The sequence below is a fragment of the Neolamprologus multifasciatus genome, chromosome 10 (assembly GCF_963576455.1).
Source record: "Neolamprologus multifasciatus chromosome 10, fNeoMul1.2, whole genome shotgun sequence".
Taxonomy (NCBI): Eukaryota; Metazoa; Chordata; class Actinopteri; order Cichliformes; family Cichlidae; genus Neolamprologus; species Neolamprologus multifasciatus.
Window position 1 is genome coordinate 9,858,967 of NC_140448.1, and position 27,462 is coordinate 9,886,428.

At 40.2% G+C, this 27,462-nt stretch overlaps 2 protein-coding genes across 3 annotated transcripts; one reads left to right on the plus strand and one right to left on the minus strand.

The window, feature by feature from the left end:
* The first annotated feature begins 7,466 nt into the window (after window positions 1-7,466).
* tmlhe (trimethyllysine hydroxylase, epsilon) lies at window positions 7,467-14,317 on the plus strand. 2 transcript variants are annotated; one of them, XM_085174595.1, is made up of 8 exons: window positions 7,467-7,741; window positions 7,965-8,074; window positions 8,178-8,354; window positions 12,690-12,969; window positions 13,090-13,209; window positions 13,311-13,547; window positions 13,657-13,795; window positions 13,941-14,317. In XM_085174595.1, coding segments are annotated over exons 1-8 (1,197 nt in total). In that variant the 5' UTR covers window positions 7,467-7,739; the 3' UTR covers window positions 14,073-14,317. The 2 variants fall into 2 exon arrangements, with proteins under 2 accessions (XP_085030721.1, XP_085030720.1); XM_085174594.1 differs by having other exon boundaries at window positions 7,469-8,074.
* A 116-nt stretch (window positions 14,318-14,433) lies between these two features.
* Window positions 14,434-27,357, minus strand: LOC146509594 (V-set and immunoglobulin domain-containing protein 1-like). The gene is made up of 7 exons (XM_085174596.1): window positions 19,671-27,357; window positions 19,413-19,576; window positions 18,473-18,680; window positions 15,776-15,931; window positions 15,474-15,590; window positions 15,230-15,374; window positions 14,434-15,139 (listed from the first exon to the last, which is right to left on the minus strand). Exons 1-7 carry the CDS (start codon window positions 19,711-19,713, stop codon window positions 15,043-15,045), a joined length of 930 nt encoding a protein of 309 aa, XP_085030722.1. The 5' UTR covers window positions 19,714-27,357; the 3' UTR covers window positions 14,434-15,042.
* Window positions 27,358-27,462: the final 105 nt, after the last annotated feature.

Below are 27,462 nucleotides of genomic sequence, written 5' to 3' on the forward strand. Positions count from 1 at the left end.
ACGTAGTCACGGTGATTCCAGCAGCTAGCTTGCAAGAACTTCAGTTTGGAACATATTATACCCAGCTGCAGTGTGATAGTCTCTCTGTGCTAATTTAACACACACACACACAAACAAACAAACAAACATTTAAAAAAAATATATAATCAGTGGGAAAGTCGAGTGATCATATTACTGATACATTACTGAGTGATTACAGATGACATCAGTGTTGCAACATGGACACTGCATGTGATTAGGTTTAATACAGTGCAGCTGTGGGAGACTGTGAGCAGGAAGCCCCGTCCTTAAAATGGCCTGTCTATTTCCACTGTGTACTCATACAACATATACAAGCATGTATGCAGTCTTTTTTTGACAGGTGAACTGAGAGCTGGTTTACATGGATTTCATCTCCTTTACTGTTTTAATGAACTTTAAATAGATTTATATTACACCGCTTTCAATTCAATTCAGTTTCATTTATATAGAAACCAAATCACTATATCTCAAGGAGCTTTATATTGCACGTAGACTACAATAATAAATAGAAAACTCGAATAATCAGAAAACCTCCTAGCAGCAAGTACTGGGTGACAGTGGGAAGGAAAAACTCCCTTGCATAAAGAAACCTCCAGCAAAACCAGGGAGGGGTAGCCATCTGCCTTGAAGAGAGCAGAGAGAGGATAGCACAAAAGACACACATGGGAGACAGCCAGAGTTTAAAATTAACGATGAAATACAGCATGGAGAGTGAAACAGAAGTGAGTGAAGAAGAAACAAACAGTGGATCATGAGAAGCCCCCAGCAGTCCAGAGCTATTGCAGATTAACTAAGAGAGGGCTCAGGGTCACCCAAACCAGCCCCAATTTGTTGAAATAGGAACATTTTAAGCCTAATCTCAGAAGAAGAGAATGTGTCTGTCTCCCAAATGCAAACTGGGAACTGGTTCCACAGAAGAGGAGCCTGAAAGTTGGCTGAATCTTCTTCCCCTTACCGCCAACCAGTCATGGCAGATGGCTGTCCATCTCTGAGCCCAGTTCTACTCGTTTAAAGGGAGTTTTTTCTTCCCACTATCACCAAGTGCTTGCTCACAGGGGGTCATCTATTGTTGGGGTTCTCTCTCTATTATATAGGGTCTTACCTTAAAATATTTGTACATAATGGTGCTATATCAATAAAGCACAATTGAATTGAATTGAATTGAATTGAATTGAATAGAATTGAATAGAATTGAACAGAGAGAATAGCCCTGTACACTCAGAATTCATCCTACTGCTTCTATCAGCTGTCACATCATGATACCCAGCTTTATTCATTCGTGAAACCAGAAGATACAAATCAACTAGCTAAACTATAGACATCTCTTAAAGATATAAAGGTCTGGATGACATCTACGTTCCTTCTTCATACTTTTCTCTTCTGACCATTCTGATACAAATTAATCCTGGTTTTATCCATCATTTTTTTTTATTCATTTATTTTTCAAAAACATATATTTCAGATGTTTCCTGGCAAAGAAGATGAGAAATTGTCTTTAAAAGGTATGTACTTCTCCACAATGGAAATCTTACAAACTGGAAATCCATCCATCCATTTTCTTCCGCTTATCCGGGGCCGGGTCGCGGGGGCAGCAGCCCAACCAGAGAAGGCCAGACCTCCCTCTACCCAGCCACCTCCTCCAGCTTGTCCGGGGGAACACCAAGGCGTTCCCAGGCCCGCCGAGAGATATAATATCTCCAGCGTGTCCTGGTTCTGCCCCAGGGCCTCCTCCCGAGACCAGACAAAGAGTGATTCAGAGGACCCATATGAAGAGACCATCGAGGGAACAGTTCACCTTGCCCGGGATAGGGTTAGCGGGGCCCTGCCCTGGAGACACGCCTGGGGAGGGTCTGGTGGCCGGGCCCGAAAAAGGGACATGGGCCCATCTTCCTGCAGGCCCACCATGCGTAGGAGGCATGTAGGGGTCGGGTGCGATGTGAGCCGGGCGGCGGCCAGGAGCAGAGGTCCTGGCGGACCGATCCCCGGCTACCAAGACTGGAAATTAAAAGATTAAATTAAACCATATTAGACTTTCCAATCATTTGAACCATATAGAAGTTACCAGGCTATTTCATAATGTGGAATATCACGATAATAATTTCATGTTATTCAAAAGTTTAGATGGATAGTGAAGGCTGATGGGTTTGCAGTGTTGTGGTGGATTGTGGTAAGTTAGGTCAACTCTCTGTGGCAGGGCCGTGCACAGAGGTTTAAAGGGGCGGGTGCTCAAAGTTAAAAAGGGGCACATTGAACCAGGCTGAATAACAACAACACACATTCATCAAGAATCTAATATGGGCAACAAGGCAAAGCAAACGTAGCCGATGTTTTACCTGATGGGTACAATGTTGCTGTTGAGGGGTTGCTGTGGATAGTGCTGGAGGGCAGGGCTGTGTTGATCTGAGACTGTAGACATTAAAAAGTCCATAGGAGAGATGGTAGCTGATTAAACAAGTGTGAGATAATAACAAAATGCAAAGATTGGTGACAGCGCTTGGAACCATAAGGCAACAAAAAACTGTGAGAAATAATTTAGGCTCTGCCCGTGAATCACTCTTTGCTTCTCTTCTTCCTTCCATCCCATCATTTCATATATCACTCTCCACTTGCTGTCTATCTGAGAACAAGGCACAACTTACTATTGCAATAAACTATAATCTAAACTATAATGGGGCGATCGTGGCTTAAGAGTTGGGAGATGGCCTTGTAATTGGAAGGTTGCCGGTTCGAGCCCCGGCTTGGTCAGTCTTGGTCGTTGTGTCCTTGGGCAAGACACTTCACCGTTGCCTACTGGTGGTGGTCAGAGGGCCCGGTGGCACCAGTGTCCGGCAGCCTCGCCTCTGTCAGTGCGCCCTGGGGTGGCTGTGGCTATAATGTAGCTTGCCATCACCAGTGTGTGAATAGGTGGATGACTGGATATGTAAAGCACTTTGGGGTCCTTAGGGACTAGTAAAGTGCTATATAAATACAGGCCATTTACCATTTACCATAATCTAATTATCCACACCTAACAACTCTTGCACTTAATCTATAATAAAATGATGACAGAAAAATGTTATAGCACTGCCTTTAGTAGCCTCACACAGCTCTACTGTTTCCTCCTCATGTCCTTACCAGGCATGTCTTGACAATGTTATATCATGAGTAATATTATTTTTTTTTAATCCATCTAAATAAAACACACACATGCACGCACACACAGTGACATTTTAGACCTTCTTCAGAATACTGTATATACTATGGGCATCATGGTGCTGATCCAGAATCCTTACATTATTATTTATTACTGGAGCTACAATAATAAAACAATGAGGAGGGGGAAGTAATAAATATGAAATAATGTCACTATGATGATTCCATTTGTTTCACTATCCACTCTGTGCAGGGGCAAAGCTTATTACATTTTTAAACTGTAGAGATACAATAATTGTACTGCTGTAATATCCAAATTTTGTCTTATTTAAAATATAAATCTAATATAATCTGCTTCTTAATGTATGTTCTTTAAAATACAGCGTGTTTTTTAATATATTACAATTATAATAATGCATAATTATGTGGACATGCATATTAGATCGTTTTTTAGTGAAATATAATCCCTCCAGAAAGGCAGGAAAAGCCCGGAAACTTACTTTAAAACTAAATATGTTCTAAATACTTTAAAACTAAATTTGTTCCCTAAAACGGTGGACAGAGCTACAGACCCATGACAGCCTTACACAGGTAGCCAGCAGCTATGACCAGCACTACTTGTGCAGTTAATAAAAGGACAGGTAATGTTTGTCGCGCTGTTGCACACACAGCACGCTCGTTTGTTTCAGTTCGTCAGTTGCAACAAGACAGCTTACCAACGTGTACGTAATAAGCTAATACTCCTGTGTGCTATACACTACAGTGTACGCTGTACACCTACTTACTGGTTTTGTCGCATCAGTCTATGACTCTGACTTAACTTGTGTTTCTCCTACAGCTCCGGACCGCAAAAAACGCTCGTAACCAGCGCGTTCTGCCGTCAAGGGAGATCATTGGTTAAATGTGATCATGTGACTGATGCAAGCCAGATCCTTTTATTTAGCAAAACTGTGATTAATAGTTAAATATTATTGCTGAGGGGCACAGACAGGACTCCGCACGCACAAACACATTAAAAAAAAAAAAAAAAAAAAAAAAAAAGTTGCCTCAACGAAAGGGCACTTTGAGCACCCATCAGGAAAGAGGCGGGTGCTCAAGCCCCTCTAGCCCCCCCCCCCCTGCACGTGCCTGCCCTGTGGGTAACTACCAGTGTTGGGTAAGTTACTTTAAAATAGTAACTTAGTTACATTACTAGTTACTTCTATCAAAAGTAACTCAGTTACTTCAAGTTACTCGTTACTTTCAAAGTAACTAGTTACTAGGGAAAGTAACTTTGGTTTTACTCAGATTTCTCTTGTTAATGTGTTGCTTCCATAACTTGCCACAAGTGCACTGTGCCACCTACCAATAGAAAGGAAAAGATAATGTGCATATTTCCACGAGAGAATGCCATGATTCTAGCCTACGTCACAGCGTCATGTGCGCCTTTTACATCCAACACAAAAACTGCAGTCGTGGTGCTTTGATTGTACTCAGAACTCGGAAATTCTGCCTTCTGAATAGGAAGATGTAGGCAACACCAGACTGCAGATGAGCTGCATACAGAGCTGGACTGGGACAGAAAATTGGCCCGGGCATTTTGACTTGAGACTGGCCCGCCATTATAGGAAAAATCATAAAGCCTTTGAATGAAAACAAACGCTGTTGTGACAGTGATGTTCACTGTTTTGATGGTATATATGCACCAATCTATCAATCGTTTGCTGTAAGATTCAGATAATTATTTTTTAAAAGCCAGACATTTTAAATGAGATTAAGAAAGAAAAGTATTTCCTTGTGCCCCCCTCTCCCTGTTAATGCCCTACCTGGCCCCCCTGGCAAAACTTTGCTAGACCCGCCCCTGCACAGTTACCAGCTGTCAGCTACTTAGAAAAGGATCCTGGGGTTATTTGTCTCTCAGAAACAGTTCATAACTTCCCTTCAACTCATTCATGTCACCTAAAAGGTAAACCTGTTTCTCCATCACCTGTTCAGCTCTGATGATTCAGTAAGGACATCTCCTGGTTTCATCTTCATGTTTCCTTCTCACCAGATAACCAAACCGATATCATGACCAGCAGCTTTTTTGCAGCTGTGGCTCCAGCAAACATCAGCTGATACTAGAAATTAATATTAAATAAATTCTAACAACGGCTGCTCAAGCTTAAACGTGCTGCTGTTGTTTAGCGCGACATCGGCTGGTTTCCTCTTTCTGGCGCAAAGTGGGCGATAAACAAACAAGAGAGCCGATCAGCTGATCATTGATCAGTTTTCATGTTTCAGTTTCCTGTTGAAGTAGAAACAGGAGAGGGAGGGGAATGAAAGAAGAAGAGGCAGCTGTGCAGCAAAGACACAGAATAACTCCAGCTTTGTGCCTTGTTCATTGTAGCTGAATTACGGGACAAATTGTTCCTTTTCACCTCAATAAGAAATGCGTAATATTTTCTCTGAATACCAGACGGGACGGTTGGCAACTCTAATAACTTATGAACAAAATAAAGTTCAACATCATTAACTTCATAGCACCCACCCAGCTGTATAGAAACTCCGTCATGCTAGCTAGTACGCAGTACGGAAAAAGTCAGAATAACGAAAATAAACTCCACCTAAACTTGGTTTATATCTGACCCAGATAGACTGCAGGTCATAACTTCTTACCTGAAGTTCAGTTCACACTTGGACCGGCGGCCGCCTCGGGTCTCTTTTCCTTCTGCGTCCCCTTTCCCTCATCCACCTGCTGCCTCCACCACTTGCTAATGTTACAGAATCTGTGGAAGCTCCGCGATAGCCACCACACGAAGTAACGAGTAACGACCGTATCTAAATCCCAGTAACGACTAACGCGTTCCTGATTTTGGCATAATAACTAGTTACCGTGCTCGTTACCACAATAATAACGTAGTTACTGTAACGCGTTACTTAATAACGCGTTAGTCCCAACACTGGTAACTACAGAGATATTATAAAATAGAGAGCAGTGAAAGAACTGTGAACTGTATTGGAGACTTTTGCGACAGCAAAAGATGGTGGTAAAAGTTTTAAAAGTTTATTTGAGGACAACATCAGAAAACATTTAATTTGATCAAATTTGACTTGACATTGTATGCATGTAGTTTTTATTTCATTAAAATAAAAGTTAAATGAAAGTGCCCAGATGTTTCGGCATGGCTGCTGACTAACAGGACTTGCTTCCAGAAGGAGTCATCAATCCGAATATAAGAATTCCAAGTTTGACCTTTATACCAGCTGTTTAGAGTCGTGTCCCATCTGTTGTTTCTGTGTTGGGCTAAATAATGATTTCTGGTGTTTCTGTGTGTTTTTTATGTGTGACATATTTGCTTATATTATTAAATAAACTGTTATCAACAGGATTTATGAAGGGTTATTATATTTTTTAAAAAGGACCTGTTTTTAAGGTGTGTTTTTTTAATGTCTCTGCAGTGTTGTACCCCATTATAATCAACCCAGTCCTTTTTGACCACTCAAAACATCTTTCTAAAACGATTCTTTTTTTTCTTTTTTTTTGTTTACATTTATTTTTATTTTATTTTTTTTGCAATTCCTGCCCTCTTGGGCCGATCTCGCTTAAAAAGCCATTTTTAATGTCAGTGATTTTTACTGGAATAAATAAAAGATATATAAAAGTATTTTTAACAAAAAATAAAACAAAAAATAAAACAACAACAAAACAGATTGCGGCTTCTACATTGTGGCAGGGATATTGTTTCTGGCTCAAAGTGACTTGATATCATTCATGAAAGATATATTTGACATATGTTTCACAGATTATAGGCCAACGAGTTATTTACAACAGTTTAAATACGGACAAAAGTTATTTGGCAAATACCGGAAATCACTTTTTGGAACTTAAAGTTCCCCACCTGCCAAAACCCTCTTGTATATGCAAAGTATAAACAAACCACGAGCTGCCAACTCTTTACTGCGTGGCACAAAAAAACCGTGTGGTTAACAGGAGGCAAGGAAATAGGTATTAAGCCAGCTAATGAGTTTAAGCTCCCCGATGGAGTGCCAGTTTCAACTCCAGAGGGAGCCAGCAAGCATGTTTCTATCAGCTGTCCACTCACTAACATGATCCGGACTCTTACTGTCTTATAGAGGGTCAAGCTACATTTGGGCTTCATTTCTGTTTCTCCTGCAGATATCCATCAGGTTCATAAAAAGGCTTCCTATCGCCGAACTTACTGGAAAGTAATCTTTAAACGGCGCATTTATTAAAGGTGGTAAACTGTGCCATCAAAAGCTCTGCCATTTAACACAGATGCCCATCCATTCAATCTTTTCCGCTTATTCAGTTCAGGGCCACCGGGGTCCTGGATCCTATCCCAGCCGCCAGGGGACTGTGGGTTGTGATAAGTAAAAAGAACTTTGTGTGTTTAATTCAAATTAAAGTGTGTAAAGACGGCGGGGAAGCAGATCCGGGTTCTCTGTGGTTGAAATCCAGAAGATGGCAGTAATGCAACTTCACTGATGGCTGCTGCCCCAAGCGAAACAAAAGAGAAAAGCTCAAAGAAGAAGAGCCAACTGATGGAGGGGTGCAGCAACTCTGCAGGAGGAGTCGCTTAATAATTAATTTGGACTTTTACGCCATGTTAATAATTTTTTACAAGTTTTAAGACTTTCTTGTGTGCAAGTGAAGGACTGAAGGGAGAAACACACACGCACACACCTGCATGCACAAAGCACGCCGCTCTGGCTTTAGTTGGTCGGATTACTGCTGGAAGGCTTAACGGAAAACCATTTTAAATTTTGGGGTTTAGTTAATTCAGTTTTTTAGTGCATCTCAGTGTGTTTGCACCTGAAATGTTTTGCAGGTTGCACAGGAGTGTGCTGAGACAGGCTCAGCTTCTGCGTGGTGTCAGCAGGAGCACGGCTTTGCCACGGAGGGCTTGTGCTACTTTCCGCACACACGAGGAGTGTCTTGGTGGGTTTAACTGTAACCTTTTAACCCGGTTTGCGCATGCCTGGTTTTGTTTGTTTGTTTTTATCGCCGTTAACCCCTGACCACATATTTCTGAAATCACCAGAACTGCACTATGGAGGGACGCAGATGTATTTTAACTATGTGTGGCTGCGCGATCACTGCCTCTCTGCTGCTTCGTACAACTCCAAAACTAACCAGAGGAACCTGGACACTGGGAGCATAGATCTAACTATACGTCCCGAAAGCACACGAGTGGAAGAAGACCACCTTGTTATCACCTGTAAGTGGGGAACTATAAGTGCAACAGTGGGTTGCACAGGTGGGTGGGAGAGAACGTGATGAAAACTGACTTTAAATTGTGTGAAGAACTAAGACACATTGTTGAAGTGCAACTTATTATTATTATTATTATTTTTAAGGATGGCTATCATCTGTTTTCTAAATGGAGTCTTCATTCAATGTGGCCATTTCTGTAAAACAAAATAGTTTCGAAATAACACATTTTCTTTAGTTAAATTGCATTAAAATGGCACATACTAAACGCAGGAGCAAGGTTATTGAAACTCAACTAAAACTGAAGCTAAACGTGTAAAAACATTTTAGTTAACTAAAACATAAAAAATATTGAAAAATCAAAAATTAAATGAAACAATTTAGTAAACAACAATAAAAAATATAGAAGAATCGTTCTTAGTTTTAGTGTTAGTTTGGTAAAAATTGTATTACAGCTTGTCTGATGGGAGAGCTGATAGGCATGTTTATTGAGACTAGATGTGTACAAGGCTGGCAAAACTTTTCATGCAGTAAACACTAAACTAAAACAAGAGAATCCATCTCTGGAAATGTATTGAAACTAAACTGAATTTAAAACAAAAATTGAAAATGAAATAAAAAAAAATCTAATTAGAAAAAGCAAAGCTATAACAACTCTGCCAAGAACCGGCTCGTCTGAAGTTCTCTGCACAGCCAAATATACTGTAGTGGTCTTTGCCCCCTGGCACATTGTATTTGTGTAAAGATTTACTTCATGTGCAGTAGTAATGGGTTTTCCGGCTCTTTTTAGAGATCCGGCTCTTTCGGTTCGGCTCACTAAAAAGAGCCGGCTCTTTCGGCTCCGAACCGGCTCTTCAGGTTGTTTTGTTGCTTTAATTAATTTATTATTAACAATAATATAAAATTATGAACAACGGAATTACTAACGTAAAAAAAGTGGTTTTATTTATATATGTTTATATATAAATATATGCGGTGGCCCCTAGAGACAAAACACGTACAAACTCCAAAACACATTTCTAGCATGAACTGAACTTCCAAAGCAGAGCTACTAGATCACTTAAATTACACAATTGAAAGCATGTGTGTATTGTTTGTGTATTTATACACAGGCACTCATATATAATCAAATAATTTAAAAACAATGTTCATTTACCTGTTACTACCACACACCAAATCCGGCCGTTGGTACTTGCTGGCTTGTGTAGCCACTAGGTAACAAAAGCTCAACACTGCACCTAGCATCCTGGAGCACTTCTGTTGTCTTTTGTACGTGTTTTGAGTTTTTACGTGTTTTGGAGTTTGTATGTGCTTTGTCTGTAGGGGCCACCGTAAATATACTTTTATTTATTCACTCTACATAAAATGTAATAAATAAATCATATAATACAAAAATCAACTATTCACATTTCAACTTTTTATTATTTAAATTTTCAGCTTTTTCCTTTTACAAATTTAAAGTGAAACAACACAAAACACTGCAAACCACAACACAATTAAATATAAATTAGAATATGAAAACAAAAAGAAGATGCATATTCTCTGTCATATGGGCCTGCATGAATAAACTTTCTGAATCCTTTATCATCTGCAATTGAAAATAGTTGTGGATGATTACTATACCTTTCTAATGTGACGTTGTTGTCCCTGGCTCTCTTTCTCTCCCTCTGGCTCTGTTCCTGTGCTACTGAGTGTAACTACCTCCCCTCCCCCCTCTTCCCAGCGTAAAGCACAAGGCTCGTGTGCTGAGTGAAGCAGAAAAAAAGTGCGAGAGAGAGGCTGAGAGAAAGAAAAAACAAAAAAACCACGTGACGGCTCGCGATAAGGAGCCAGCTTGCGTCGTTCACGTCAAAGAGCCGGCTCTAAGAGCCATTTCGTTGGCGAACGACCCATCACTAATGTGCAGGTACAGTAAGGCTTAGGGTGTAATTATCAAAAGGAGAAAAACATAGACAGTTTCAGTTATATACCATAAAATTGATTTACACGTACAGGAATGTTGCCTAAGCTGGCTTTAGATAGCAGCCTTTATCAGCAGTCACTGTCAAATAAAAAGATGAGACCGATACATATCTGTGCTCCTCCTTTAGTGTTTTCTACTGACCCCTAAAAGCTCGTTGAAGTTTGACACAAGGAAAAAAGCCCTAAATTATGTAATTTCTGCCTGCATTGCAGTCTGCTCTGGAACACAACTGAGAAAAAGTGCAGGTTTATATTTTTCTGTGATCTCCTGCCCAGAACTCAGGGGGAGGATCGTGGGTTTCTCTTCCTGCCCACCACTGAAGAAACCCTTTCCATGCTCTCTAACACCTCATCTTCCACATAATCGCCCAGCTGCTGTAGACACAAGCCATTGCTCAGCTCACAGTGTTGTTCCCTAAAGAGAGCCCCAGCAGGGCGAGCTAGCTTAACTAGCACAAAGCACTGGCTAGCTGGAGTCATTACTTATTCTGTCTGCTAAGTGGAAAAAGTCAGGTGGGATTTAGTTTCCCTTGCCTTGTGAAATCCGAAGATTAAATGGTCCTGCAGATGCCAGGTGTGGACCAGTGGAAACTATTCACTCCCTCTGCTCTAGTTTGAAAAAATGTTAATCTTTGACCCATGGGCTCAGACACAAGCTGGAATTATTCACTCTTTAGCACAGGAGTCAGTGTACAGACCGGGAAACTCCATCTTCCTTTAACCTTTTAGGAACATAGCAGTCCCGTCAGAGTGTTGTAGATCCGAGATCCCTTTTCTCTGTGGGAATCTCTCTGGATTATACTCTACCATTCATTAAAAAAAAAAAAAAAAAACAGACTGTGCAGCTGCTGAAAAGTACTCTCACTATGGTTTTATGCAGGCACAAGAGTGACATGGTGTCTTACACACAGTGACATATGTGGATGTGGCAACCCCATGACAGCTGCTGATGTAGGCATTCTGGCATGCATGCCTCTCCCTGTTAGTGGAACATATTCAAGGTCAGCTCAGTTTCTGAGCGTGTATTCTGTTTGTGAACAGGGAGGCTTTCAGAGTTAGGTTAGCAAATGCTAAATCACAGCAGCACATGGACCGCCTGCTATAAATTTTGCATTCAGATCCGAGTCAGGTAATCTTGAGAACCCCTCTGCTATTGTGCGCTTGCTTGCACTCTGGTGGCAACAGTCAATATTTCGAGGCTTCCAGCAGTTATTCGCCAAGACTTCCTGTTTGTTGTTATTGTTCACAGTACAGCTAGAATACAGATCTATTTAAGATAAAATAAAAAAGAAAATACAAAGCAAAATCATGGACGGACAATAGAAATTGGTGCTTAAATGGCTGTTTGGCTCAATGGCTTCCTGTTTTGCTCCGTACATGGGCTGTTTTCCTGCATTCTGCCAAAGCCCACACAAGCTTAATTAGCCTAGCGAGCAAGGACTACAAACAGAATCCAGAAAACTTCTTCTATGACTACACACATTCTCATTTAGAGTCTTTATAGAGAAAATTGTATTTAATAAGAGTCCCTGCAACTCATTTGCTACATATGTACGTACAGACGGAGGATTTTACAGGCCTGTTAATGTCCTGCAATCCTGTATGTATACTGCCTAGCTGTCACAGGGCACAAGAGGCAGGGTACACCTTGGATCATTGTCATGGTCATTAGCTATGGCGCTGATAGATAACAAAAATCTCCGAAAACATGGAAGCACTTTTGCAAATATGTGATATTTTGATAAATTAAGTAGATATTTGAGCATTACACAGCTACATTCTCAGCTGAAAATATCTTAAAAGGTTCGTCTATGCTCTCGTGTCAGGCGCTTCAGTAGATTACTCATGCTATTAACAGCGGCCGATAGTTTTTACGTATTACTGTAATGTTCTTGTCTGCTTGTTTCAGAAAAGTGAAGAGACGGGAATATGTCCATTTCATAAAACAGCCACTGGCTTCAGCCGAGTCCGACATCTTCCGCTTTAGAATACGACTACGCAGCAAACTGGCGCAAAATGACGCGCAGCTGCACTACAGCGATGTTAAAGCGGCAGAGTTTACTTTTACCTTTAGAAGATAAATTATTAAAATTAAATAATGATATTCAGCGAGTTTAATTATTTTACAATGTAACGCAATTGCATTGTAAGTAACTGTAATTAAAATACCCAAAAATGAACAGTAATCAGTTACTCTACTTTTTCAGTGGAAAAGTAATTTAATTGCAGTAACGCGTTACACACAACACTGCTCATAGGCAATACTTCATTACATCATTATCTGAAATGTTTATTACAGGAAGTAGAATCATCCAATATAACCTTAAAGTAGAAATCTGTCAAAGTCAGCTTAACCATATTTTGCATGTCAATGTTCCAGGGCCTGGTGGTCACATGTCCAAGTACAGTCTCAGTTGGCTTGCTGAGAACAGCTTTGAGAAAAAGTACCAGAGTGCAGTACAACCGCGCATCCTCTGGAATTCAGACATCTATAAAAATGCAAACATAACCTCATCCAAATGGGACACGTTCATGAGCTGTGATGACGAGCTAAAGAAATTTCTTCAAAATTATCTTCTGTACGGGATCGCGTTCGTAGACGATGTCCCAACCACAGTGGAAGCCACGGAGGCAGTAACCCAGAGGGTCAGTCTAATCAGGTATGCTTCCTGTTGGCCTGCAGATCACATTCTCATCTTTACGTTAACGCTTCGTATCCAGTGGCGTCGTTCAACCAGCTGTCTGTTGATTCTCCTCAATTTCATCTGTTTCTCACAAAGGGAGACTACCTATGGCAGAATGTGGTGCTTCACTTCAGATTTTTCCAGGGCCGATACTGCCTACAGCCAGCTGGCCCTGGACCGTCACACTGACACCTCCTACTTTCAGGAACCGTGTGGGTAGGTGCAGCAGAGATGGGCTTGTTGGTGTAACGTTGACTTCTCGTGATTATGTTTGGATATTTGATGCTTCTGTTATGGCATGAATGGCATTATGGCAGAATCCAGGTTTTCCACTGTCTCAAGCATGAGGGAACCGGGGGAAGGACGCTACTTGTTGATGGGTTCTACGCTGCAGAAAAATTACGTCAGAGCTCACCTGAGAGCTTTGAGCTGCTTGCTCAGGTGCCCGTCAAGCACGATTATATCGAAACTACCGACAAGCACCAAAACCACATCACAGGCATCGGCCCCGTGCTCAACGTGTATCCTTGGAACAATGAAATGTATCTTATACGGTATGTTGATGCTGAAATTTAGTGTTGTTTTTATTTTTCTGATATTGTGTTCACTTGTTTAGTAGTTGTCCATTTAATTGGCGCGACTGACGTATTTGCGTATTGACAGATACAACAACTACGATCGATCTGTGCTAAACACAATCCCCCATGACGTGGTTCAGCGCTGGTACGCAGCGCATCGAGAGCTGACCACAGAGCTGAGGAGGCCAGAGAACGAGCTGTGGGTGAAGCTGACTCCGGGAAAAGTAAGATATGTGCAGGCCACAAAGTCAAAACATAAATGCTTCTCTGAGTTCCAACTAAAATGAATTCGTAGTCAAGTCACAGGACAACTTAAATGTCAGTGTTGCCTTGTAATCTGAGTGTTTTGCCCTGTCTTTTCCCCGTAAGGTTGTTTTCATAGACAACTGGCGAGTCTTACACGGGAGGGAGTCTTTCACTGGCTCGAGGCAGCTCTGTGGATGCTATCTGACCAGAGATGACGTCCTCAGTGCTGCCCGCTGCTTTGGGCTCCAGGCCTGAATGTGAAGTTGTCTTCACTTGACTGCCTTATCACTCTGCCCACAATACAGGTTTAATTAACACTGCACCGATACTGCTGGAGCATGTTTTATTTTGCTCTTCTGTATTTTTTAATTAACATTTGATTTTTTTTTAAACAGTTTATGTGAAGTTAGAGTGTGAATGTGTCCCGAATTTTACTTGAAACAATGAAATGTCTAAATCCTCAAATGGCTTCCAGTTATTAAACTGTGTTGTGATGTGTTGTGCGTTCAGTGTTACTTCTACTTCCATGTGCTGATCCTGTTTTTATCACACAGCATATCCTCGACACTCTCACAATACTCAGTAAACACAGCCTCTGACACTCATGTGACAAATCTTGAGGCGCTCAGGTGATTCAGAAAGGTTTTATTTAATCACGATCTGTAAAGTTTGCATGTGATACAAAACAAATTGATGGTGTAACTTTTTTACATTTATTACTTCTGTTACTACTGAAAAAAAAGTTATTTAAAAAAAAGTTTAAAACACAGGTTATGATAAAAATCAGAAAAAAAGACAAAACAAAATCACAGACTGAGCTGGTTGTGCACATTAAAGTGGTGCAACCTCAGTGTTAGGAACTTCTTGATCATTCATAGGATTCACAAGTGCAATCAAGCAATACTGAATTATACCCTATACCCCTTGGTATAGGCATGACATCATCAATGTGATTTATTTGATTTTCTTTTATGTAAAAAAATCTAGAATCATGTTCGTACAGTTTATTTTTTTCACACAATGTAAGAAAAAATAAGATTGAAATTTAAAACATTCATTCAAAAAAGCTGTAAAACTGACAGAATTTGAGTAAGCACAGAAAATGCAAATTCAAACATGAAGATTAGCTCCATTGTTCTCATTACATCTGAATTCTCTCCATATCAAAAGACTGGTATACATAATAGTGATGCTAAAGCAATGCTGTGGCTGTTTAAAGTGGATTTTAGGCTTGAGGGCCTTCTTCCTCATCCTGAACGTTGTCAGTCGTGTTTGCATTGGGAATGCTCTCATAGGCCTCCTGGGCTGGAGGAGATCTCCCCCTAGTGGACAAACAAACAGTAGCCGTTACACCCTTGAACTCTGAATGACCAAATCAATGGAAGAAGTGTATCAAAAATCTGTAATCTCACTTCATCTCGTTGGCCTCTGCCATTTTAACAGCGTTGTATTTGTGTTTCTTGACTGTGTGAGCGATGAACCACGCAACCAGGCCGATCAGCACACACCCGAGCAGCGCTCCGATAACCGCGCCTGCGATAACCCCATCTGCCACTTCTATACAAACACAAACATTTTATACCCTGGGGGGGATTATTACACACACACACAAACACACATATTAAAACTCCCCAAAAAATAAATGTGTGGACAAACCAGGACTCAGCTCAATGGTGCATGTTGCAAAGCCCACAACATTTGTAGCAATGCACTGGTACTCCCCAAACTCAAACTGGGAGATGTTTCTGATTTCCAGTATTCCAGTTGTGGTTGCTGAGAAAAAACAAAGTTCACTCAGATTCATGAGATGGTAAATGGTGCTAATGCATATATATATATATATATATATGTATATATATATATATATATATGGGTGTGTATACATACATATATATATATATATATATATATATATATATATATATATATGGGTGTGTGTATATAGATGCTGGACTCACTTCTTCCCAGCACAGGCCTCCTTGTCTTGGTCTGATCCAGTTTGGCCCAGTTGTAGGTCGATGTTGGGTTTCCCTGCTCACTGTGGCAGGTCAGAGTGACCAGGTGACCCGATTCAACATTGCCATGGACGGCGCAGTAAGGAGCAGATGGTTTCTCTGGCGGACCACAGGGAAGCTAAGGCTTTATTGGCTACTTGACATTATTACAAAGCACACATTCAGCCTGGAGAAAACACTGACATTTTTCAAGCCATTTAAACAGCAGCTCCTGAATAAAGAGATCAGCTTCCCTTTGAGGCTTGGCAAGGAAATCCAGTCATCATCATAGCCTTGAAACCTTCCTTTTTGATAAAGCTTATAGTTAGGTCTTGATCAGGTGACCCCAAACCTTCCTTTAGTTGCAACACTGCTACTGGGGGCTTCCCATGATGCTTCTTTACTCCTCGTTTTCCCTCTCTATGTGTTTATAGACCACTCTGCATTTAATAATTAGTTAGTATTAATCTCCGACTCTCTTCTACAGCTTGTCTTTTGTCCTGTCTCCTTCCCCTCACCCACAATCTGGTCAAAACAGCTTTTGCCAAGTGTTTGCTTATAGGGGTCATCTGATTGTTGGGGTTTTTTCTGTATTACTGTAGGATTTTACCTTATAATATATGACACCTTGAGGCGACTGTTGTTATTATTTGATGAAATATGAATAATTTACTATTTTTTTCTTTTTCTTTCTCTTCTCTTTTTATTACTTTTGTATAGTTTTACCACCGCAAGCTTTGATGTTATTTCAGCGAAACCACAGGGTAACTTTAGAGGGGAAATCACACTTGTGACAGCTTATGAGCATCTGATGGGACTGCAAGCAAAACACATTGAAAGTGCTGATTTTATTCTTTAACACCACATTGTTTTATAATCCTCTTAGACTGAGTTAGATACTGCGGACTGGAAACAACTAGTAGATATGTCAGATAAAAGCAGTGGAATTGAAAAAAAAAGTACTTTCTTTTCTGAAATTTGTTGCAGTATGAAGTGGGATAAAGCAGCAACGGTCAAGTGCCTCTAGATGCTCTTTCAGTCGCTGCTTTAGAACAGATGGTCTACACCGTATTGATTACCGCTATATTCCAGTCCGCAGCTCTGTGTGTGTTTCTCAGTGTGTATTTTCTTCTTTCCTGTTTATGCTGGTTTCTCCCTGTAGGTGCCATCAATTATTGGCTTCCACTGCTGAGTGTCTCTCCAACACCTGATTGGCAGATTTTAATCTTGAGAGAATAAATCACCAGCCAGAGCAGATCTCAAGTATGAGGGTCCTCTCTCCTCTCTGCCCTATCTGTGTGAGCTGTTGACACTGCACTGGCAATTTAGATGCATTTTGTAGACCATAGGAAGTAGATAATGGAAAATGAAGGGATAAAGGCAAATTCTGGTGCCCTTTTTTATTTTCATTCATGCACCAGCGTGTTTTTTAGGCTTTCCTTGGGGTTTTCGGGTGAAACAAGTCATTGTGTATTGTAGATTGTTTATCAAAGATGGTTAACAGATTTGTTTGTTAAAATAGCAAATCCTTTTAATCAAACAAAACGTCACGTGGCTAGCCATTAGTCATCGTGATTCAGGATACGTTAGGAGTGGCCTCATCGTGAGCTCAGCAGCGACTGAAGATGCAATCTGTGTTTCATTCCTGACCGCTGATTATTACATCGTTCAGTAAGACAGTTGGAAACAAACTGTACGCCAAAATCATGTTTGATACCACATGAGTTTTAACTTAAACAAAAAAGACATCAGGAAAACAAATAAAGTTTCTATACATATGTATTTGTAATTTATGGCAAAGCTGTCCAGTGTCAGTCGTTCTATGTGAAAATAAGGGATGCAAATCAGCCTTGACCCCATGTTAATCAGCACGAGTGTGTTCGTACATATTCATATTGTGCCTCACAGTCAGTATAAAGAAAGTGCCCCACTCCCCAGTCATTTTTTCCATAAAGGCTGTACAGTATTTAGGTAGCACATGCATGCAGCAGACACTCATATATATTCTGTATGCAGTACGAGGATGCAGTCACAGTCCTTTTTCTAATTTCCAACACTGACAATGAGGAGACTGCTGAAGTAACCATGGAAACTACTGAGGCCTGCAAGGTTGTCCTGGTAACTCGGTGAATGAGAGGATTTGAGATGAATGTAATTCCCTATTTACACTGTTCAGGGCCACTACTTTAATAGGTTTGTTAATGTTACAACATTGATAATTGATACAGAAATCTCAGGTGAGGAGAGATAGCTGGAACATTTTTACTGAAATCACAGTTTCGATAAAAACACTGGCACTCCCTTTTCAGGGAGTCACACACGCTTACTTAGAGGAGGAGAATAATGGCTGAAGCAGCAGCATTCTAATGGGTGTAATCAGGTAGCATGAAATCTCCTACACACCCACTGTTTACCCTCGCAACCTTTCTGATTCCTGGACTGTGAGAATGTGTGTAGGTTCCTTTCCATGACTCAGTCCTTTTGTTCACTTTTACCCGTGCTTTTGTGTGACCTAAGTGTGTTAGAGTTCATGTTTTGTCTTTAAAAAAATGATCTGTACTGCCTTCAATAGGATCAAACAGGGTTTGAAAATGTAATAACATAAAAACACAATAATATACCAAACACCAAAAATCTATTTCAAAAGTGGGCAAAACTCACCGAGGACATTCACGATGATATTTGCCTGAGACTGTCCATCAACGTCAGGCAAATTGTGAACTTCACACGTGTAGAGCCCAGAGTCCGATGGTTGCATGTTTCTTATAGTTATGGAGGCATTCTTGGTGGCCCCTGGAGCAGCTGGAGTTTGAATCCTGCCTTCGTAAGACTTGGGAATAACAACCTGTCCTGATTGATAGTAAAAGATCTGAAAGCAAATGGCAAGAAGTCAGATCAGATCATCTGTTGGCTATCACTGCACAAACTCACTGTCCTTGAGCTAGTTTGCATGAGTGATCCAAGTAATTGGAGAGATAAAACCTTTAGTTCTCCAGTTAATATGATATTTACTGGACCAACGTTTTTTTGTTTGTTTTTTTTCACATTAGCATGTAGTAGATGTCTTTAAAAGCACTTTTTTGACATTGCATGAAGCAGCACATTTGTGAGTCTGTGGCTGTAGGTTAAATGAGCACTGCCTGAAAGATATTTGTCGATCTCAGTCACAGGCTTTGCAATCCAGACTGGGTGTGTCTGCTAGCTGGTAAGAAAACATGGCATAGCAGGAAAAGGCGCAAACCTGTATGTGTAGCTGTGCGTAGACATATGTTTTTAAAATATTTAAAATACAGGAAAAAATGAAATGTTTGCTGCTCTGATGAGAATCAATTCCTTCGAAGCATTTTGAAGCATCTCCAAGATGATGCTATGTTCTGAGAAAGCGATTCTTATCTGCTCTGGAGAACTTGGAAGAAACACAAAATTACTCATGTCTTTCAGAAGTGATCACCATGTGTAGTCGCATGAGTTTATTGGCCTGAACTACAACTTGCACACCCTATTTTTAACTACTAAATTGAAAGACATTTCATCATCCTGGTCCATAAAACTACAAATTAGTTGGCACATGGCTGTAATCTGAACAATAGACTGCATCTACCTGCTGTGCAGTCATGGCGGATTTTGAGAGAAACTCCCACTGGATTGTTAGGGCGGCAGTTGTCGTCTCTGTAGTGGCAAACGTACAGTCGAGCAGGACACTTCCACCAATTGTCACATTGACGTATTTCTGTGTGGTCGTCACGGCGATGAGTTCGACACATCCTGTAAAACAATATCAGAGCTCAAGTAGGTTTCCAATAAAATGTAAACTTGCTACAAAAAAACAAGTGATAATGTAAGACAGAAATGTGCTTACCTGTAATGCTTAAAAGCACCAACAAGAGCTGCACAGAGCACATCTTTACAAAAGCTGTGGGGATTCTCACAGAACGTCCTAAGAACTGAACTTTGTACACGCCGTGCAAGCAGGTCTAGAAGAGGAAGGGGTAAATGCATTACAGTATCACAGGCAAGGTCGGGGAATTCATGGTAACAGAACTGCTGATAATGCGCATGTTTGCATTTCCATGTTTGTCAGACAAGGTGTGTACACTGGGTGTGTAGAGAACTGTGTTTCATAAATGATAGATTTGGGCATTGGGGCTCAAAAAGTTTAAATCAGGGTGGATTAAAATGAGAAATGATGGCAAAGAAAACCCCTAATCTGGTCATGCTTTGGGCAGATACAATGTGACCTTAAAGGAGACAAATGGACTGAGTGCAGTCTGCTCTGTGTGTGTGTTTTGAAATGTTGACTGTACATGGCAGGTTAGGACCACGCAGTGTTGTGACAATGATGGTTAATTCATTTTTCAGTACTTTGGCAGTAGTTTCACCACAGCTCATCCTCCTTGTCTTGTAAGTCATTCCGGGTCAAGGCTTCTGGCAAAGGAATTAATGTAATTTAATCTCCACCTGGCCTTTATCGCTTGCCTCGAGGAAGTGTAAGCCAAAGCGCTGCAACATGCCGCTTATCACTGGGGAGTCCACTCCCCGGTGCTGCTGCCTACTTAATAAAGGCAGTTTCACCTTTGTCGTTTTCGCTCACACAGCGTGCAGCACAGTGCTGACAGGGAGAGACAGTGAATCATACATGATTAATTGTCTATAATTACCAGAAGCTGACATAAGTGATTAACAATGTGAAAAATGTTGATTAGGGGTGACTGGAGGGGTGAGGGAGGGAGGCAGCGGCATGATGTGGGAAGCGGAGGAAGGCGTGTAGAGCTCATTATCCAGAAGACGTTTATGTGATAGGCTGGCAAATGACACAATATCACTGTCTGTAGGCTTTGTCTGAAAATTTTTTTAAAAAAAAGAAAAAGAAACTGTTGGCAGCTGTGTGTTTGGGCAGAACTGCGGAGTGAAACAACAAGGGGCCAGTCTTTAAATAAATGCATCAGCATGACTCACGACCAGCTAATCAGAGTCTGAGAGCGTTCTGATTCCATGACAAGTCAAGTGGGAAAATCACTAATGAATGAGTAGAACCATTAATAATGTATTCAGTTAGTTACATTTGGGAAATGCTTATTCCCACATAAGTTGAGATCAGGATTATAGAAACGCAATAAGCAGATCCCTTGTTATTTGAGGGCAGATTTTAGATCACATTTCTGGCAAATTCGGTCCTTCTTCGGCTCTCCACGCAGACTCTTTGACCTCCGTGCTTTGCAACCAAAGCCCGCTCAGGCTTGATTTGCCAATAGCACTTGAATTACAGATGTAAATGAGAACACTTTGTGTACTAGAAAATCCACAGGTGTTACATATTCATGCGCAGAGATCTGTTTTTAGAGATTAGAGTGACAGAAGCTGACATTGTAATAGGACATCTGGCAGAACGTGATAAAACCTTCAAATTTGTGCTTCCTGTTTTAGCTAAATTTTATCGAGGGTGACGGATCGTCCACGTTCAGCAAAACAATGGCCTGTTTCATTTATGGACGGCCATGTTTATTTTGATCCAAAGAAGTCATTGTTTTACACTATTACTGCAAAAAAAGTATACAGTTTTACAGGGTCATGGGGAAAATAACATATTAAAATAAAATTTTAAAAAATAATACTACATTCACATGCACAGTCATTAGGGGCCAGTTACGGCCTCTTTGTTAGAGTAAGCCTAAGAGTTTACCCCATGATGCTATAAATGATCACGCTGCTGCTTTCAACTGAATGCTTAACGCTAATATTTTAGCATAAAGATTTGATTCATCACCTGATTCATCCACTTGACACTTGAATACTTGTACTAAAAACAAAAAAACTAAAATTACCCATTAGCTATTGAAGCACTTCAGAAGAAATCCAAAAAAATCTACTGTTAAAATATGTTGAGAACCTGTTAAAGAATGCTTCACAAAATCCTGACCACTTTTTTTAGCGGTAGCCTTAGAGGAGAAAGGGATCATCCGAGTCATTGTCATAAATGCTCTGGGGAACATAAATGCTTGCACCTGTACCGAGCAAGCAAGACCGCAACTTAGCCATCATGGATAATAAAATGGGAAGATTAGATTGTTGCCATTTTCTGACTGTTTCACCCTTCAGCCACACTATACTGACTCTTCTTTCTATTCCAGTCACATTAATGGCTCTGCAGTTAGTTTGAATCCGAGGGGAGAGCTGATGATGCATGCACCCTGTAGCATCCACCAAGCCGCGAGCGTCATCTCACAGAGGCTGCTTGGACCTGTAGCTGTGTCCTCCTCAAACCTCCGGCAGGTTTCTGTGTAATACCTCCACACAGACTTACTCATCCACCCACTGCAAACAGTGGTTCCCTGTCGGCAGACTGCGAGGGGGCGTAAAACTCAGAGCTCAGAAAGAGTGAGTACACATTGAGTGGTATTTTCTTCTGCTTTTTTTTTTGACGGACCTATCTGAACAATCCGACTGGTTGTTGTAGTAATGCACAGTGCCGGGGGAAGTATTTGAATCCTTCATGGTGGAGAAGTACCACAGCACTTTCAAACCATTGTAGTAAGTTATGACAAGTGCTGCTTAGAACACAAATCAATTAAAAGTATATGAGTGTAATTGGAAATATGCACTTCTGAAAATAATAGTGTACCCAGTGCAGAAGAAGACATCTGTGAATGTTCTGCACTTAAATGTCTCTCAATCTTTCATGAAGATTTACAGCTTTTCCCCCACAGTGTTTCATTCTGCACCAAAGTAATGGATAAACAATTAGATGAAAGTTCCTGTTTTTTCACTATCAACATTTTTTGTGAGTTAACAAAAAACCTCCTGCTTAATAATTACTGTGCAATGAGCTACCAGAACCTTTTCTGTCATTTTACACATTTATTTCCTATCCTTAAAGCCCAGTGAGTCACGCTGACAGGTTTCTTTCATTAAATAAAGCAGCATTTCTTTATCATGTCAATCTGAGACGTGCTGTTGAAACTGCATTTCTTTTTCTTATTTTGAGATATTTCAGTGATTAAATGTGCAGCTAAACTAATTTACACTGACTGAAATGTTTATTGGTATGGCCCACTTAAGGTCAAAATGCACTGTATGCCCCCAAGTCCCCCAATTTAAAGAGCTCAAAGCCATTTATAAACAAATATCATCTATTGTTTATTGTGTTTTCCTCCTGCGCTCTTGCTTTGTTTTGCAGATGAAGCGGTCAGATAAATGATGTCATGTAAAAGGTACTCGCATTAACACTGCTGCTATTGAGGAGGACAGGGGTGCAATTCAGTCATTGGACAATAGATGGCAGGCCAGCCTGTTAGATGTGTTGCGATGAGCATTTCTCTAAGTATGTGCATGTGGATGTACATGTACATGTTGGGTGGGGGGAGCTTGATGCAACGGAGCCAAGAATGCCACACTCCTCAACCTCAGCAGGCCTGGCTCTTCTTCACCCTCCTCTCCCACTTGGATAACAAAAATATATAGGCCAGGCATTTAGCGTGGCTTCGCTTAATGTCCCCACAGCTACCAAGCAACCTTACTACTTCTAAAAACAGTGATGGTACAAAACCAAATCATATGCGAGAGTAAGAACTTTAAAAAAAACAAAAAAAAAACAGTGTAGTGTGAAACATCATCTGACTAACACAGATGAAAAAGTCTCCTTTGCATTGCTTTTTTATTTTCCCCTTGCATCTAAAAACCACACGCAGTGACACTGAACTATCATCTCACATTGCCATCAAATGCTAGCATGAGACGCCGCTTCCACAAAGATTGACACAATTGTGCAAACAAACCTAAAAGAAGTGGGATACAGTCAGTCAGACGCAACATCTCCTGATACTTTTGTCATCTCTGAAATTCAGAGTCTGTCACTGAAGAGGGCGACCTGTGACGAATTGTCTCAGGAAGAGAAACAAGGGGCGCAGAAGGGGAGTACATTTACATCAGCAAACAGTCTAATCGACAAGCTGTCAGTGATGCATTTGGGCTATAACTTTTGTAAAATGCCAGCAGTAAAAAAAGAAAAAGAAAAGGAGCAATCGCACCGATGACCCTTTCTGGCACAGAGAAACGTTACGCTTTCAGAAGATGCATAACGTCCCCACATCCATTTTGTCTAATGATATTTTTGATCGTCTAAAATCTGTCCTTTAGCAACAAGGGAAATGCCAAAATAAATTGAGAGGCAAGCTGTTAGATTTGCCAGCAAAAGTATAATTTTATGCGTTCGAGTCATGATCTTCTCAACACTTAACTGAAAGATGGTTCTTGCCAAGTGGAAATGTGTGTTTTCCACAAAGTACACTAATGTTTTGAAGAGATTTTCACACAGTTTTTTATGTCCAGCTTAGAATACTGAGACCTTGGAGTGGTCGTTATTGAGGGGATGAAGCAAATTTTAGAGATAAAAATCAGCTGTTGTTAACCACACTTTATAGGTTACTTTTTAAAAAGGACTTTGGCATATTCTTCCTTGAGTATATTAAACACTAAAATATGCAGTGCTAGTATATGAAGTCTTGACCTAACCCTTTTGTGTGTTTTCCTAGACATAGGGTTTTCTACATAGTGGTCTTAGTAGTTCAGTCATGGTCACAGTAATATTAATATTAATATTTTAATATTACACGCATTATGTTTCCACTCCTTCTTAGCTCCTCACTCTCTTTTCACGTCACAAACAAAAACTCCATGGTAACACCGATGAACATACTGTAAAAGGAAAACACCTGTGCACCGAGTGTTATAGCAGCGATCATGTCAGACTAGATGCTTAAAGAATGAACATGATGCTTAAAGTAACAGATGCAAGTGTTTATTAGCTGAATAGTTGATCATTATCCATTCAACCAATCCAAGCTGATGCTCGGTCACATGACCCATCTTGGACTAGTGGACTGATCTGTTGAGGCTGACTAGGTCAAGCATAAATGCAATAATTACAACTAGTAAAGATGATTTATTAAAAACATTTGAAACAAAGTTGGTGGTTTGAACCACAAACCAAAGAATCCAGTGCTTTTTTAACTGCTGTTTTTTCCCCTCTGAGAGAAACAGCCATCAATTTCTGATCCATGTTAATGCACCCTTTCAATATTTTATGTTTTTATATGGAGAGCTGACAATAGAACACGGAAATGGAAGGCACATTTCGCTGAGCTAGTTCAGCAGCCCAGTATCCATCTCCTCAGAAAAGCTGTGCACTTCAATGCAGACAGAGCCCGTGCACTGAAAGTAAGATGAAAATATAGGATGCAAAAATGTCTGTGTACACTAAAAAAAAAAAAACAGATCAAATGACAGATGACATGATTTTTTTTTCTCCAGCATATTTAATCAGCTGTAACAGGCCATGGGTTAATCAGGAGTTAACTGCGTGTTAGACATATTATTTATACTGTATGTGAACCTTAGCTCTTCTCAAGGTGAACTCACTTGGCAGCGTAATCAGCCGTTGAAGTGTCTGGGGGAGTCTAGCAAGAGTAAATTAAAAGAAATCAATTAGGAAGAGACAAACCTGTGCATTAAATCTCCATCGTATCTGAAGGAGGACGCGTCAGCAGTGCATCATTACACAGGCCAGAGCGACCAGAGAAGGCTAAGCAACAACGACGTAAACACACCGAGTCTGTCACGGCTACATATCAAATCAGCCTGAAAGGATGAAGGTCGGTATCACTTGAAGTAAACAATAAGTAGATTTACCCAAATCTCACATTATAATCAGAAATGAAGAAACTAACGTAAAAGAAATGAAACAGACAAAAGAAACCATTTTAAATACATCCTGCATGATGTTAGGTGATTTGGAATAAGAGTATCTTTGTTTAATCTAACCACACTTGCTTCAGTATTGCCCATAAATATGTTTTACATTGCTAAATGTGCTCTTCTTTCATTTGCAACTTAATATTGTAGTATCGTGTTTCAAACTATCCAGTTATTTTGTTTTTATTTAACCCTTTCCAACAAGAAACAATATTGTAACAAGTAAATCCTAAACGGTACATTAGCCTTAATGGTATTTAAAAAAAAACAAAAAAACCCCCCTAAAATCTCAGGCTACATTTTCTTACTTACTATATCATTTATATACATGTGTGTAATATTTACAGTATACGCTGGAAATTTTGAGACCGATTCTCTTCCATTTTAACCGTGTTACTGCATGCCTTTTCTTGGTCCTGTGAATTATTCATAGTAAAAAAAAAGCTATGCCTCAAAAAAGAACTTATATGGAGCAGAAAAATAGGGAACATGGGAAAAAGAAGAAAGAGGTGCGCTGTTGATACTATTTTAATGGCTAGTAGAAGCCTGCTTTGCATGTCCGAGGCTTACAACTGCTATTCAAACTGCTACAGCGTAAGTAAAACATTTCTTTTCTTTTGCTTTTGTTAAAAATAAGTGGATCACTGTGCATCAGTGGCTTATTAAAAATGCTTTTTGAACACTATGAATAATCTCAAATATATACATTGGCATATATTAAACAATAAAGTCTTAAATATGAAGACTTAAAGGCATGTTATACTTTTCCGCATCAGCGAGTATGCTAGTGTCTGCTTGGGTAAGTTTCATCATCGGATGGTGAGCCTGAGGCTCCATGCAGAGGTCTGCGTGCCTCCCAATTTTTAAATTACATTACATTGAAAAAAATAAGTATGCAAACAAATGAAGAAACAGAGAAACAAATATTGTCAATATACATTTCGCTATTTCAGTTTCAGGTTACTGGTATTTACTCTAGCATGACCTGCTGGTACACTTGCCAAGGCTGGAGATATTATTTACGTTTGTGCTTTATTCTAGTACAAAAGGTCAAAATGTCTTCAGGCCTACTGGTGAGCACAGTTAAGTCATGTCTGTTAGAAAAAGAAGTAGCAGAGGAAGAACAAAAAACTTGCTAGCTGTTAAAAATAAATTGAAAGAATGTTTCATTGAAAACATGGTATCTAGATTAACACAGTCAGTGAAACGCTTAAAAGTGTCATATTCATTAGAGGGGGTCTTTGAACTGTCGTCTATTCTTTGGATGGTTCAGAACTTAGTTAGTCCCAATATTTATATGTTTCCAGTCTAATTTCTACCTTTTGTTTAATCCTAATTAGCTGGTTACAGAAACTGTAAAAAAAAATGTTGATGTTAGCTTTTAGCCCAAGCGTTGCTATTTATAAATCTAGCCACATGACACTGCAGTTAGCATGGGTATAGAGTCTTACTGGGGCTCCAAACAGGACGTGTCAACGGCAACGATGCTACCACCGCTGTGTGCAGAGCAGCACCAGGCATTGTGATTGAAGTTCATCTTATTTGAAATTCGATAAATCCCCAGTAGCAAGCAAGTGCTTAGCGGGCACCAGGCATGAAAGGGAAAATAGATTCATGTTAATAGTGTGTATCTGAATTCCTTGAATTGGATGACCTAAGTTTGCATTTGTATTTAGGCCTTGGGAGAAAAACCTTTTCTCAGAAACATGATTCAATCCAAGTAGACGTGTTAGCTTAAGCAGCTAGGTTATTGTAGGCAGGCAATATATCTAAACAGGTAAAAGATCAACAACTCTATTAAGCTTCTTAACCCTCTCGAGGCAGGCATTGCCGATTTGCAACAGTTAAAAACTAACAACCTGATTACCCCACATACATATTTTATGAGTTTTTTTTACTCAGAA